The sequence below is a fragment of the Armigeres subalbatus genome, chromosome 2 (genome assembly GCF_024139115.2).
Source record: "Armigeres subalbatus isolate Guangzhou_Male chromosome 2, GZ_Asu_2, whole genome shotgun sequence".
NCBI classification, from domain to species: Eukaryota; Metazoa; Arthropoda; class Insecta; order Diptera; family Culicidae; genus Armigeres; species Armigeres subalbatus.
The window spans coordinates 105,494,699-105,511,638 of NC_085140.1; the positions used below are offsets into that span (position 1 = coordinate 105,494,699).

General features: G+C 40.7%; 1 protein-coding gene across 26 annotated transcripts in view; it reads left to right on the plus strand.

Annotated features, from left to right (window-relative positions):
* The window catches only part of LOC134210579 (phosphatidylinositol 3-kinase regulatory subunit alpha), a 140,924-nt gene extending 124,423 nt beyond the window's left edge, over positions 1-16,501 (plus strand). For all 26 annotated transcript variants that reach the window (XM_062686690.1, XM_062686692.1, XM_062686691.1 and 23 more), the window contains 5 exons: positions 13,015-13,124; positions 13,341-13,475; positions 13,553-14,309; positions 14,380-14,587; positions 14,666-16,501. In XM_062686690.1, coding sequence (XP_062542674.1) covers positions 13,015-13,124; positions 13,341-13,475; positions 13,553-14,309; positions 14,380-14,587; positions 14,666-16,256 — 2,801 coding nt within the window. In that variant the 3' untranslated portion in view covers positions 16,257-16,501. The remainder of the gene's footprint in view (positions 1-13,014; positions 13,125-13,340; positions 13,476-13,552; positions 14,310-14,379; positions 14,588-14,665) is intronic.
* Positions 16,502-16,940: the final 439 nt, after the last annotated feature.

Here is a 16,940-nt window from a genome sequence, read left to right on the forward strand (position 1 = left end):
TGAAAAATGTTGATAATCTTGAGTAAAGGAAGCAGATTTTTCGATAATGTATACAATATTGAAGATGTCTTATGCACATTTTTGAAGATGTCATATGTGAAAGATAGCGGAATTTAAGACTTTCATACATGATGTCTCGAAAATGAAAACTTTTTTTCAATACACCAGCTAAACATTGCCAAACATGCCTAAACATGCCTTTTTTCCTAAAATATAGTTCATATTACAGAAAGAAACGATATATTAGGAATTATGACTAAAAATCATAAAGCAAAATCTTAGCAAAGTTCCAAGGTCGAAATATAATGGCATACCATTTCAACTAAATAATGGAAACTGATGGATATCTAATACGGATATCTGCATATTTTTAACAATGGATGCATGGTATCTATTGGTCATTTGATTATATTTCATCAAACCAATAAAGATATTCAATTCAAAACATGAGCGAAATTAGGGCCACTTTTGCGCGAAATTAGGAACCATCCTATTTTCATGCGCGAAATAAGGAACATACAATCTGCCCATGATCGCATATTTGTAACATTTGCATTTTGGTTGATTTTGAAAATCGTTTGTCAATCTTCCCCACAAACTCAATCATTTCCAGCTTACCACAGATAAGCAAGATAGTAAAACCTATTTTACTATTATGGGTTTTGGTGCAGTAAATTGAGCTTTCTGATCGATTCACAGGCTTTCTACTCAGTGAACAAAAATGCGAGTGTTACAAATATGTGATCATGGGCAGCAATGGTCTCAGATTCATACTCCATTTTTTTTATATAGCAGCAAAATTCGCAAGTAAGATTTTTTTTTTGAGAAACTAGAATCATTCTACTACGTGATGCAGTAACAAATGTTCCCAAATGGGCACTACATGTTTTTCTATGAACGTTTCAACTTTGTCAGATCTTCAGTGCGCGAAATTAGGGTACTTCACGGTAGGTTGATGCTCGTGTTTTAGTACAGATTGCTGAGAGATTGGTTTGGACCATTAGTTATTAACCGTCATAGATTTGAGCGGAAACTCGTCCATTTCTCTGATACCTACTTATTCAAAACGTCGCATGTGCTTTAGCAAACAACGATTCAAACGTCGATTTTTTTTTAAATCTGATTGTACAACCGTTCGTTGGTTTACGTGAGAGTGCTATCAGATTCGACAAATCGACGTTTGAAACTTTGTTTACAAAATCACATACGTCATTTTGGATAAGTTTCAAAGATTATGATAATACTTAAAAGAAAATGAACTACAAATAAATTGAAGAAAGATTAAAGACTGTATATAATCAAGTGAAGTGAAGTGATTATGCGTTCAAAGTTTGAATTTGCGAATGTTTTGTCCTATATGTTGCAATTTTTCCACCTGATGAGCACGCTATTTCTTCAATTCAATGGGAATGTTAGTATGGCTTTGTAATAATGGAAGAACATACGAAAACCACTAAGAAAGGTGCAAAGGACACTAAGCAAATTATTCACGAAGTTTCTGATAGATCCTTCACTTCCTCAGTAGTAGAACCTTTGATTAGCTATCATTCCGAAGCAATCAATCCCTTGCTCGGACACTCTTTATTATTATTATTATATATTATTATTGAAATCTGCTGCGGCAATATGTTGAGGAAATTAGTGCCCATCATCACATCTTGCTGTACAATCGATAAAAAAGATCAATGAACCAAAAAGTTTAGGGTGAGGAAGGTATTTTGGACCACCAGTTCGACGGCTCATATTTTGGACCACAAAGTGCAAATTCTTCTTGGTGGTCCAAAATAAGAGCCCTCGTAAGGGTGGTCCAAAATACTTCCTTTACCCTATATGTTTCAAGGGAAAAAGCCAACCTCCAACCTCCAAGGTGCGAAAGGTGCGAGTAGGATTGTATGTCATACCCCAGAAACCCATTGCCCAGAAAGTGATTCCCCAGAAATTAATTCCCCTGAATGCACTACTCCCCAGAAAATCATTCCCCAGAATACCACAATCCCCAGAAAGACGTTCCCCAGAATACCCCTATCCCCCGAAAGACATTTCCCAGAAAGCCTCCATCCCCCGAAAGACATTCCCCAGAATGTCCTAATCCCCAGAATACCATACCCCAGAATGCACCATTTCCTAGCTTAGACTAAATACTTCGTAATCCCGGGAAAATGCGTATTTTTAAAGAAGGAGTCATCTACACTTTTGCCTTATTCCGGGCAAATGCATACTTTTAAAGAAGGAGTCATCTACTCTTTTGCTTCAACCCGGGCAAATGCGTATTTTAAAGAAGGAGTGATTTACTCTTTTACCTTTTCCGGGCAAATGCGTACTTTCAAAAAATGAGTGATTTACTCTTTTACCTTTTCCGGGCAAATGCATACTTTTGAAGAAGTAGTTATCTACTCGTTTGCCTTTTTCCGGGCAAACGCATACTTTTAAAGAAGGAGTCATCTACTCTTTTGTCTTATTCCAGGTAAATACATACTTCTAAAAATGGAAATCATATATTCTTACGACCCATTGCATTTCATACTCTTTTCAACGATTATGCCAAACAGCTTTATGCCAAACGGCATTATGCCAAATGGAATTATACCATATGGGCTTCCCCAATATGAACAACGAGTATAATGGATTATATGCGCCTTCGTATTATATGTGAGCCCTAACAAACATATCAAATGGGCTCCATTCCGGGCAAATGCGTGCATTAAAATAAGGCAGCATATGTCGTTTTGCCTTATTTCGGGCAAATGCGTACTTCAATATAAGTATTTTTGCATAGAAATATAGTATCTAGTATTTTTAATTTATAGAAATGACAGCGAAAAACATAGTTTCTTAGACTGATACCTTTTTCTGGGAAACGGGTCTTTCTGGGTTTTTGGTTTCTGGGGAATGGGTCATTCGGGTTTTTTTTCTGGGGGATGGGTCACTCTGGGGATTTCTTTTCGGGGAAATGGTGCATTCTGGGGAATATCATTCTGGAGAATTGGTCGTTCTGGGAAATGGAATTCTGGGAAATATCATTCTGGGGAACTGATTCTGGGGATTCGTATTCTGGGCATTGACATACAACCGCGAGTAGTGCTGTCCAATGAGCAGCTTGAAGTAGCTCAAAGTTATTCCTATCCCGCTCATGCCCATTTGATGATGATGGTCCCGCCACATACCCCTACAAAGGTTTGAGCTAGACGATTTATCTTTAAGATAATTAATTGAATGATATAATAACAATTTAATCAGATTTGCAAAAAACAAAAACGATCTGATTACCATCACAGATATGAATTACATAACTTTTCATTACTATCCAGCAAAAAATGTAAATTAAAAATAAAACTGTTGTTTTCATCTACAGATTCTCATAAGCATCGGTAGTGATACTTCGAGCTTATACTAAAATGCAAAACTTGTGATACCTCTCGCACAGATTTCAAAAGTTCCACCAAGAATCGCGTTTCATGTTTATACAAGACCACGTTTATCACTCGTAAGCATCAATAAAATTAATAATCTAAGTCGCCAACAAAACTAAAACTTGTGTTACCGCTCCGTCGATATCAAAAGTTTCGGTATCAACCACGGGAACAAAACTCTACCAGATAGCCCATTACTAATCCGAAGAATCATTCAAACAGTTGAAAATGCGCAAGTCTGTACATAAATTTTAAAAATCATCCATATCTGCTTTGCGCGCGAGACTCAAACTTTTGTAGACTACACAAAAAAGATCAGATTACAATTACGTCAATATATATAAAATCCATCATCATCATCGAGGCGAACAAAACAGTTTATCAGGGCCTCAATAAATAAAAATACAATTGTCCAAACAAACAATCCGTAGGTCAAACTTCGTCAAGATACAAAGTTAAATGAATTATAAAAGGTCAACGAAGTAGCCGCTTAAAAGGCAGCTTTTACGCGTGAAGCACAAGGTATCTTGAACTGTGATACTGTAGTTGCTCGTTTGATATGTGTAGGCATCGAATTGAAATAATTGATACCTTTAAAAACAAAGAATTTTGTGAAGCTCCATGCAAAAAGTATGGTGTTCTTATATCTTCCGCGTTTCTAGTGTTATATCTATGAATGTCACTTCCTCTTTCAATTCGATCACACAAATATCGAGGCAGCAATCCGTTAATTACTTTAAAAATGAACACCATTGTCAAATACACAATTCTTTGCTTCACCGAGAGCCACTGCAAAGCATCCAACAAAAAGTTGAGGAAGTGAATCTGTTACATCTCAAAATCAAACGCATAATCTTATTCTGCAAACGCTGCAATCTCGATATTTGTGTCTGATTTGCTAAAAACAAAATGGAAGGACAAAAGTCCAAGTGAGGAGAGATGATTGATTTGTACAACTGTATTATGCTAGCAATATTTAATTCGTTTTCAGTCGACAGAGGATTCCATACTTCTTGGCTATTTTCTTGATGACATTGTCAATATGTTGGTCAAATTTCAATTTATCATCAATAATCACGCCAAGATATTTAATTTCCGTACGCGATCAAGTGTCTCTTCATCAATTTTCACCGAGACATTATCAATTGAACGATTTCGCAAATAATCATGTACTTTGTTTTACTAATGTTCAATTTCAACTGTTTGTACTTCAACCATCTACTTAAAGAATGCAAATCTTCATTCAAGCGTTCAACCGCATCTTCTAAGTCTCTAGCTGCAATGAATAACACAGTATCATCTGCGAATAAGTTTATATCACAAAAACGTAAAACCCGTCGCATGTCATTTATATACATAATAAACAAAAGGGGCCCCAATACACTTCCCTGTGGCACTCCTAGGGTGTTCTCCATGGGACGAGATACAGAATCATTAAAAGCAGTCCGTTGAGTTCTGTCAGACAAATAGCTTTTAAACCAATTGTATGCAGCACCTGAAATTCCAAAGCGCTCCAAAGTTTTCAACAACAAGGGCCTAGAAATTGTCTCAAAAGCGCGTTTAGAGGCGCGTTCCTGGAGCAGGTAACTATTTTTAGTTCAGAATTAACTTAATGTACTTACAATAAATTTCTTTGCAATTAATAGCGGGCTTGGTAGTCATATGGCTACTGCTTCTGCCTCATACGCAGGAGGTCGTGGGTTCAATCCCAGGTCCGTTCCATTCTCCTACTTTGTATCATTCTCTATAATTCTCATGTTCTAGCAATCGCTAGAACTGGAAATGGACTTCCATACCGTTTCCATCTCAATTCCTATACCTTCAACTTGAATATTCTAACAGTAATCTGCTAGAATTGGAAATGAACTATAAAGCGCGTTTCCAAACATCCAATTAGAAATTCCATCAGTTGCTTTCTCCTATCTATCACATTGGCAGCTCGTTAACCAAGACGGACCTCTGCCTCTCGAACCTAACCCAAAAATTCCAACAAATTCCGCATGAACTCGTGGCAAGTGCAGAGGTATATTCGGCTTGCAGAGGGCAAGTGATTGCATCATCATTTCCTCCCCTTCCCTACATTGACTTGCATTCAGACGTGGCAGGCACCAGAGTGACCTAACAAATGAGATCACCAGTACTTGTACATTGAAGATGTGTGCTAGCCCAAGCAAACATCTGTTGGTTCCCTGTGCAAGAACAGCTGATCTGGTCATAATGGAGTAGCAACTACGAGCAGTCAATCAAGCTCAAGCTCAAGCTCAAGCTTACAATAAATTTCTTAGCAATTAATTACTAGGGCAGATATTTTCTCAGCGAAATTTTTAATCAGCTTCACGTCATATTTCCAATGATGTTTTAACATCATGTGATGTTAGCAAAAATAAGCGACTAAATTGGTGTTCTATTTTTTTGTTTCGCGATAAGATGAATTTATGTTCAATGAGATGGAAAACGGAACAGTTTGCCAAGATATTTTTTTAAATAAGGCATTAACATAACAGTTGTAATGAAAAACAAATATTACATATATAATGCGGCCCGCTTCAGCAGTTCAAAACTGCGGTGCGGCCCTTGATAGTAAGCATGCTGGGGATCACTGCTCTATCGCATGCGAAGCAGACACGTTTAGCAGAAGTTCTGAAATGCTGCACAGAAGTCTAACCCGTTCGACGCGCTGCGAGAACAATCTACGACGCGACGTTGATAGACTCGGTCGGAGTGTCGGACTGTGCTTTACCGAAATGCGCACCGCGGTGACCGAGTCCGGCATGTCTGTGAAGAGAGCAGCCACTCAGCACCGTGTTCGTCGTCGAACGCAGAAGAAAAATTTTACGCAATCGGATCGGACGCTTGTGGTTTCGGTCGCTCCGCACCAGAGAATAATCCGCAGCAGGAGGATGCACTCGTTCAGCACATACTCAACATGGAACAACGACTCGTTGCATTGCCAATTCGCGACTTCAGGAGCTTAGCATTCCGGCTGGCGGTAAGGAACAAAATTAAACATCCGTTCAACACCGTGTTCAAACTGTCCGGTAAATAATTGGTATCACGGTTTCCGTCAACGCCACCCTGAACTGTGCCTACGTGTTCCTGAGATATCGTTCGCGGATTCAATGTCGTGGAAGTTTCTTTATTACACCTTCATTTCAATATGTGTCCTTTGCCTTTTTGCCCCTGTAGGGTGGACTTCTTGGGGAGCATCCACAAATTACGTAACGCTTAGAGGGGGGAGGGGGGTTTGGTCGAAGTGTGACAATCCTTACAAAAATTTCAGATGTTTCATACAAAAAGTGTGACATAGGGGGGAGGGGGGGTTGAAAATGCCCAATTTTTGCGTTACGTAATTAATGGATCTTCCCTTGCCCCGGGCGTTTTTTTAATGAAAAAACAACCAAAAGAAATTTTCATATTTAGTCCAATTTTATCATATCATTTATCATTTTCCCGTAACACGGTAGATCACTTTGACGTAGTGTGTTGCGGTGTAAGATCTACCAAACAGAGCCCTAGCTTAATCCATTTTTCTAGCTAGGGCAATAAGTTGTGGTAATTAAGGATTCATCGTATTTAGTCCCCGCTACCAACAGCAGTCTCAGAAATAAAACATAATTAATGTTACCTTGCAGACAGTTGAAAGACTCGAATTCCTTTTGTTTGATGCTAGACTGTATGCAGCGGAAACAACTTTTCAAGCAATTAGTTAAAAAACCTCGGTACCCGGTCCAAGGCTGAACTGGAAAAATCGAGTTAGGGGTTTAAATACGTGCTAACTCTTCATGAACTGGTGAAAATGGTAGTGAGAGGAACACACGGAAGTTCTTATTACTGAACAAATGCTCTTGCTTGAAATGGTCTTGTAGACAGAGCTAAATCCCGGGTTTTCATTGTTTACTGGTGATATTCTAGAAGCAAGACAAGGATGTGGCTAGGGCTTCGATGCATGGCCAAAAACAGTATCACTGTTCTGTTTTCTCAAGAAAGGATTGATTTCCTATTGATAAGGGGCGCGCCTTCAATGGGATTGCTCTCTGTGAAGGGTCTAAATAGCGGGACCTTGGTGCTCTTGAGGAAACAAAACAACAACTGTATCGAAACCGATACTGCATTGCTTATCAATAGTAATGAAGTAATTCGACATGTACTTTAACACTAAGAATACGGGTAACGCTACAATAGATCTAATAACAGGTCGCAGTGGCACACCCGAACAGGAAAAAAAAATCATATGATTCTTATCAATATAGATGTAGTTTCATTGATAGCAATCGACATTACATTTTGCGTACGATAAACGTTTGATTTACTGATGTTTCACTGCTATATAACAGTTCAAAATGATTAAGGTGACCTTCTTTTCCCGGGTTCCCCTATATGAGTGTTTCAATGTTAGTGGCTATGGCTCCTGTGCTCCTCGAATGGTGGAAAGAGTCGATTTGTAAGATCTCCATCCTGAGCAATATCCAGCTATAGCCAACTGTTACCAAGTAATATCTCAGACGACTTACGCGAGTTTAAAATTGTAAATGCATCTCAATTCAAAATATTTATTGTTTTGCAAATCCTTTCTGTTTAATTTTTTTAGGTTGTACAAGAAAAGGTTGTAATATTAGATTAAATGCACAACTTTCATTTAAAACCACTCAGCTTGATGAATATTTTTAGCAGGATGGTGGAACAGGTGTACCAAAAGTCCACGAGGCGCCCCTGGTTCATTTGTTGACAAAAAAGAACGAGCAGGACGGAATAAACTTCAAGCTACTTCAAGCTGCTCATTGGACAGCATTAATGATACTTGCGGGCAGTAAAGTATGCAGCGATCGTACTGCCATCATACGCATATTTGTCCCATGTTTGCAGGGGTTTTCTATGTACATGGGACAGTTATGCGTATAACGGCAGCGTAATTATCACTCATTCTCACGAGCAAAGAATGCTCACTCACGCAGGTTTTCGCCGAGAAATTGTTTTGCGAGGAATAAAAAAAGGTCTGATGAGAGATAACCTTATTTTCCCTCACTACCACACGCTTAAAATCAATAACACAGAGATATGTTTGCTTCACACAAAACGGACCTAATGCAGAACAACACCTAGATGAGCGACAGTTACACAGCCACAAAAATAGCTCGTGTGGTTTTATTGAAGCTTGGATTTAAATATTTTCAACAGTATTTGGTTCCTCATGAAACAAGGAATCTGTACAAACGTTTACATGTTAAAAAGGACCGTTATCACGACCGTACGAGGCATTTTTGTGCCTGTGTAACTGTCGCTCATCTAGTTGTTGTTCTGCACTAGGTTCGTTTTGTGTGAAGAAAACACATCTCTGTGTTATTTATTTTAAGCGTGCAGTGCCGCAAAAAGTTGATTTACTTATTTTCTCTCGTTTTTCATTCTTTTCATGCCATCACCAATTGCGAAAAGAAGTAGCTCTTAAGGAACAAACAACCGAACTCCTATACTGCCGTGAATCGCATATTTATGTCCCATCTTTGCTGGGTTTCCTATTCATATGGGACAAATATGCGATTCACGGCATTATATGCAGTGACCGCATCTCATTGCCATTTTGGTTGATGTTCTAGGTTTGAATCCCGTTGCGGTCACATTTTTTAGTTGCCTTGCGAAAATTTTCGCGAAAAGCGAGTGTGGAAACGAAAAAAGAAATTCATCAATTAGGTGCGATTTTCTTTTTTCTTTTAGTTTCGCTCAAGAGAAAAGAGGGGTGAACGAAAGATGTTTCTCATTACAAATACATACTGAGTATGGTACGTCAAAAGTTTATCGCTTGCCTTGGCGGCAACTCGTTAACCAAGACGATCCTCTACGCCTCGAACCTTACCCAAAAATTTCAATAAATTCCGCATTAACTCCTCGTGGCAGGTGTACAGATGTATATTCGACTGAGACAGTGGCGTAGCCAAAAAATTGGTCTGGGGGGGGTTTTCCGAACATTTTTTTTTTCGGAAAAAAAAATTTCTTCTAAAAATTTTGTCTTTGGGGGGGGTTTTATGCCCAAAACCACCCCCGTGGCTACGCCACTGGACTGAGAGCAGCTGATCTGGTCATAACGGAATAGCAACTACGAGCGGTCAATCAAGCTCAAGCTATTGAAACCAATTACTCCATGCAGGGAACGTAATTCTCACTCATTCTCACGAGCAGAGAATGCCCTCTCACGCAGATTTTCGCCGAAAAAATCGTTTTGCGGGATAAATAAAAGGTCTAATGAGGGATGCATATTTTCGCCTACCACCAGTGCAGCGAAACGTTGATTTGCTCTTTTTCTTAATTTAATCATCCCTTTCGTACCATCGTCACTTGCAAAAAAAATAGTCTTCATGGAACAAGCAACCTAACGCCTATACTGCCTGTAACCGCATAGTTGTCCCATCTAGGTTTCCTATTCATATGGGACAGTTATGCGATTACAGGCAATATACTATATGCAGTCTATGTGGTGGTATGGCTAGAGTGACCGCATCGCATCACCATTTTTCTTCATGTTTTAGGTTCGAATCCCGTCCCGATCTTATTTTTTTTTCTTTAATTGGTTACTGGAAAGTGAATTTTCTCTAATTCTCGCAAAAAGTGAATGAAGGCATAAAATTGTGAAATTAAAAAAAACATTAAGTAGGCACGTCGTCGTCGAAAAGAGGTGTGAGTGAAAGATGTAGGTGTTTAACAACAAACTACGAAAAAAAGATTCTCCTTCGACCCGAAATTAGCTTAATTTCGTCTCATCGAAATGAAAAGTATGAACTCTGCTCGATAGAAATGATCGTATTTTTCAAAATTGGTGTTAATTGGTGGTATGAAGTAAGGGGCACTAATGGAATAATCGTAGTCTGCGGTGTTGTTGTTTCGATTTATCAATTTTCCCAGTAAAAATTACCACATAACATACCGTGCTGTGCCCTTATTCCAATCAGCGCCTAATTCCGTTCACGCAAGACAAAATGATAACTAATAAAGAGTTTTTGTCTAAAAACAACAGAAAAATGTCCTTGTACTTTTCTATGGTTATGTATGCATGAAATGAAATGATAACCAGCGTCATTTTCAGCGATTAATAGTGAAAATTTAAACAGACGTTGTTGGTCGTCACTACGAGCGCCATTTTGACTGTTTCCACTTGCTAAGAACGTCTGTCATAATATTTAAGCATTTTTAAGTGAAAATTTGCCCTGAATTTCAAACACAGCAGCATAAGAAGACAAACAGATAACATTATAGCGTATAACCAGATTGTTGCCTGTATTTTCCCAATAGAAAATGCTGGAAAGTGAAAAATATCTTGACCGGAATAAGGGTACATCTAAATCTACTCGTTCCTTATTCCGTTCATTGGGTTTGAAGGATGGATTCCGAAAATTCTGTGTATGAGAATATAATCTATGAGCAAGAAAAGGTACATCGTACATGAAGCCATATGAATGGTGAACATTTGAAATTCTATCCCGCAAGCAGGCAGACAGAAAGGAAATCCGTTAACGACTCTACTCGAAAAGGTTATGGGACCTTTTTCAACTCGTTCCGGGAAAGTACAGTTTTTTCAGTTAATGATTTAATGATGATTTATAAAGTGAATGCTGGACAATGTTAAGGAAGGGTTTCCGGAGAATACGGACAGTTTTAACAGCACAATCCATGATTGCGGCGTTCTTTTTTTAAAGCTTTATCCGGAAATTTCTTGGCGAATTTCTATAAAAAAAACACTGCCCTCTCTGAGCTGCAAATAAGGTTATGTTTTACCTAAATCCATGAATACTTCGTAGAAGTAGGGTTATCCGGTACTTTAAAGAACCGGAACTTTAAAGAATATTCAATTTGAACGAAACAGTGATACGAACAATTCCAAACAAACAGGGACATTGTTTTGGAAGGTTCAGGTCAGAATTAAAGGCCTAGTATCCAGGCTCTAGTCAAAATTACGTTGAGGATAAGGTGTAAAACTCCGATAAGGAATTGTATCTGTCCTTTTCTGTGGTACCTAATGCAACTGGGCAGCTAGCATCAATGTCTTGAATATATCTTGTATATAGATAAGCAAACGAAAAAACAGTCAACTTGGCTATACTAAGGAAATATCATTCGTTGTATTTTAAATTTGGAAGAAAATTACATTTAAGCTTTTTATTTGCAATATTATAATGAATGAAAAGATGGATTTGTGAGAAAAATGATGCCTGGTATTAGCATCTCCAAGAAATCAAATGTTTTTCGGGTGATTGGAATTAGGAACACGAATGAACGGAATTAGGAACAATGCCATTTCAGATGATTGGAATTAGGACCACATAATTGGTCAATTTTGTTTTCACTACTGGAGCCTAAGTCTATGAATGCATTCCAACATATTTTATTTTCAATTGTATATAGAAAATGACACTATATAGCGAAATTGCAGCTTCAAAATACTAAACGGCTATTTTTTAGAGCTTTTAGACATAGCGCATTGTCTTAGGTGAACGGAATAAGGGCACAGCACGGTATCTCGCGTATTGTAAAAAAAAGTTTAATTATCGAAACAACCATTCAGATACCGTGACCTGCCCTAATTCCACGCATCGCCTAATACCGTGGTTTTCATAAAAAATCAGAACCTGGCTATCATGGACATCACATTATTTGGTGAAATGTTCAAACATAATATGTTTGAACATAATACGATGTCCATGATAGCCAGGTTCTGATTTTTGATGAAAACCACGGTATTAGCCGATGCGCGGAATTTGGGCAGGTCATGGTATCGGGGTTTCGAAAATGGAAACGGCTAATTGAGTTGGCACACTTTAGATTCACGAAACTCTATTGCTTCATTCCAAAACCGGCTTTTTAATGTTCGAAAGTCAAGTCTTTTCTTCTAAATTACTAAAAGCTTCTTTCTGTCTTATCTTTATAATTAATAGACCTTCTGAAGTGTTACAATCTTGTGCAATATTGACATCATATTGCAGAATGCCGGTTCTTCCTGATACCGCAAGGTTGTGTTATGCAATATTAAACTGCCTACGTAAAGATTGGGAAGAGTGGGGCAAGATGGGTTTCCTAAGGTAAACTGTCAATTTCGTGACATTAGTTCACATTTTACATGTTTAGAGTTTTCAACGGAGATCTATCAAAATAACTCGTATTCTAGGTATATAATGTCATGGCAATGAGATAACAAAAAAAATCTTGCCGATTGACTGAACTAAAATTAAAATAACCGAGAACGTTGCACATAAGAAACCATTCTCTACCAATATGAAATTTTACTCTCAAATTTCGTGACAATCACGTCGAAACATGTTTTCCAACTGATAAAGATATAAACCCTGTATTTATATAATGTCATGAAATAACCCGGATATATATATTACCGGGTGACCCACCTTGCCCTATCTTGCCCGACCTAATCAACTGATTACATGTTAGTACATGCTGAGAAATGAATTAATGGCACTTGCATTCGATTAGTCATCAGTTGTTTCCAAATCAATATTTAGAATGCGCGCAGTGTTACATTTTTGATTGGACCATACACCATCATCCTAAAACAATGTGTGCTACAAGCGTTATACTCATTCGCGGTTTTTATTTTATTTCTATACAGAATGCTGGTCGTGTTTCCACATTAAGTGCTTACCGCTAGCCGTTCACGATATGTGCCAAAGAAATACCGACGTTTATCCGATGATGCCGGCCACCTACAGTACCGACAAGGTAAGTGACAAATCTATATCCTGCTGCTGGCTGGATCACAAAATGCATTGTGTAAAGTGGGACATTTTTGTTTGATGATTCAGAATAAAATCTATTCTCAGAAAATATATTTTTCAAAGGATCGATGATTTGCATGGAATTAAAAATTGTCACACGATCCGATACGTAGGAAATCAGTAACTTAACAAATCGTTCTTTCGCTTTTCAAAAACGTAGTCAATTAACGAGTGGACGTCAGCAAACGTTCTGGAATGGATGGCCGCGAACAACCTGTACACCTACGCTGACGTGTTCAAAGCGAAAGATATAAAAGGCTGTGATTTAACGAACTTGGATCGTGATAAACTAGGAGTAGGTTTCCACCGAAACGAAGATCTGACTTCCTAATGTTCATACTTTTTCTATCCCTCTATCCCTTCCCCACACAGCAAATGGGTATTAAAAATGAATTCCATCAGCAAACAATCCTAGCGTCCATAAAGGATTTGCTGACGAGTGCGGACAAGCCGATCCAAAGCGGTGGAACGATGCGGACCATCAGCGGCGGAAGCGGAATCGTGCTGAAGATCGCCGGTGACGATAGCAGCCTCTGCAGCAGCACCGGCGATCCGGCGGCGGTTGGCAAGCACTCGCACGAGCTGGTCAACCATTCGTTCTTGAAGCTGGTTAAATGTGATAAGTGTCAGCAGTACTTGCGCGGGCTGATACATCAGGGATTGCTTTGCAAGCAGTGTAATCTCATTGTCCACCGGCAGTGCTCGGCCACGGGGCTTGTCGGGTTGCCGTGTACGGCAACAGCTGGAGCGGACAACGGTGGAAGTCGGACGGCAACGACAACGATGTTGGCGCCCAGCCGAATCCAGCCGGTGTTCGGGGTGGGGCTGTGCCATCAGTTCAACGTGGACCAGCTGCCGGCACCGCAGATCGTGATAATACTCTGCAACGAGCTCGAGCAGAAGGCGCTATGCGATGACAACCTAGATCTGTACAAACTCTACCGGACGACACAGTCCAGCTACGACGAGGTGAACAAACTACGCGAATCGCTCAACGAGAATCTGATCAATACCGATCTCAGCAGCTACACGCCTGAGTGTGTGGCCACGGTGCTGAAGAAGTTCCTGCGTGAGCTGCCCGACCCGATCATTCCGGTTCTGTTCTACGACAAATTCGTGGAGGCCTCAAGTACTATCCTTTTTCCTGGCGTTGATTTGTGTTCAAAAAACTAAATTTCTGTTTTTAATCGTCTTTGCAGAGATCATCAGCGACACGGTGGCGGCGGAAACGCTGCGGCTGCTTATTCACGAGCTGCCGGTTCACCACGGCAACACGCTCAAACACATCATGGTCCATCTGATACGAATCTGTCGAATGCAGTGCCAGCGGGGGATTGATAGTCAACCGACGATACTTATACAAGTATGGTGCCATATACTGTTGCGACCTCCCTGGGAGAAAATTGTGTACGTAGTACAACTTATACCGCATTTCCCAACACTCTCCCTCACAACAATCTAATTTTGCATTTATTTTATTTCCAGTCAAATCGTGTCAAACACGGAAAACCACCTGCGAATAATGGAGCTGCTACTGTACAAAATCGACTGGAAGGAGAAACTACCGGAGTTTGCATCGGCACCAGCGGTGCCTCCGCGGAAAATTTCCCGCAGCGCTGCGGGCCTCCAACAACAGCAACAACAATCGCAGCAATCCTTCCTGCAGCAGATCCCTAGTTCTTCTTCGTCGTCATCTTCTTCCCAGTCATCCGGCAGTCTGCGGAAGCCACCAGCCATTACGTCTCCGGCAGCTGTGATACCGTCGCCCCTGATCGGAGGGGCGATCTACAATAATTCCGGCATCAGTAGTGGTGGTAGTAGCGGCAGTGGCACCATCGGATCCACTGCTGGCGACGCTCGAGGGACGGCTATGTTCCGGATGGTGGGCGACGCGGACACGCCCGCCGACCTACGGGGAGCCGAATGGTACTGGGGTAAAATATCTCGAGACGAGGTCAAGGAGAAGATGACCGATGCGGCGGATGGGTCGTTCTTGGTGCGAGACGCCACGAGCGGAAATGGCGAGTACACGCTCACACTCAAGAAGGATGGAACCGATCGTGTGATCAAGATCTTCCACACCATGGACAAGTACGGTTTCACGAAGGAAGGCAGCCACAACAGTGTGGTCGACCTGATCAATTTCTACCGGAACGTATCGCTGAAAGAGTACAACACCATCCTGGATATAAAGCTGCTGTTTCCGATCTCACGATTCGAAGACGATAACTACATTAGCAGCGTCGGGGATGACACCCCTCGATTAGCGCAGAAGTTCATCGAGATATCGCAAACGCTGAACGAGAAACTTCACGAGCGAGAAAAACTGCAGGAGGATCTCAACTTGTCCAAAAACCAAGTCGATTTGAAAAAGCAAGCTCAGGAAGCGTTCATCGAAGCGGAAAAGTTGTTTCAGGACCAACTGGCGATACAGGCCAGATTTGTGAGCGAGGCGCAGCCTCACGAAAAACAGGGCATCAGCACCAACAACAAGCTGATCCGGGACCGGATGCAGGAGCTGAACCAGTGCCGGGACCAACTGCAGGAAGATATGAAGAACGAGAAAACACGAATCTGGCAGCTGGAGCGAGAAATCAACAAGCTCAATCCGATAATCATGTCTCTCAGCAAGGAAAAGTCCGGCTACAACGAGGAACTGAAACGGCAGGGCGTGACCGAGAGCCAAATCAAACAGATGGAAACGGATGGTTATTTCTCGCACAGCCAGGGCAGCCAGGACATGCCGCACAACGACGAAACCACCTGGCTGGTGCCGACGTTCAACCGAACGGACGCGGAGAAGGAACTGGCGCCGAAGCCGAACGGGACGTTCGTGATACGATCGGGCAGCGGCGGCCACTATGCTCTCTCGATCAAGTGCAACGATACCGTCAACCACTGCATTATCCAGCAGACGGAGCGGGGCTTCGGCTTTGCGGAACCGTACAACATCTACGATTCGCTCAAATCGCTGGTGCTGCATTACGCCACCAACTCGCTGGAGGAGCACAACGACACGCTGCAGACGACGCTCAAGTACCCGCTGCTGGCCGCCAACAAGCAGCAGTCCACCTAGGGAGGGAGGCCGGCTTTCGTTACGGACGGTAGGACGAACAAACGTTGTTTTCGTACAGTTGCCTGAGTTCGCATGGGATGACGGTAGGCAATCGTTTTAATTTTTCTCACCTGCGGTGAGACCTTTCCTTTTTTTAAACTAGATGTTTATTCAACGTTGGGAATCGCTGTTAACAGTCTTTTTTTTAAGAACTCTGTAGCTAGGAAGTTATGAAATACAGACATTAGTTACGTTTTGATTTGAAATTTCGACGAATATTTTGCCAGCTGCGATTGCGAATTTCGATAAGGGATCTTCAAAGGGTGGGATCTTCGACAGATTAATGGAGGTTATCAGCTTCGGCGCTGCATGGAGCTCACATGGAGCTGGTTTCAATCGAAAACGATTTAAATTTTGCATTAATTGCTAGTTGTTTCAAAATCTTAGTAACACCAACATACCACCACCGCATCCATATTTCATCCTTACATTCAATGGACTTTTTTGCCATTAGGTATCGCCTCTATTGTCGGGTTAGGACTGACTTACGCTCTCAATACTAAACGCTGTAAAATGTAAATGAAACCAATTCTTCCGAAAACTTGATCTGTGTCACACTCAATGACGTGGTCGCCGATGTCACATCGTCTGTCGTAGTCGTTGCTTTCGTTGTTAATATAAATATAATTATTGTGTACATATCAA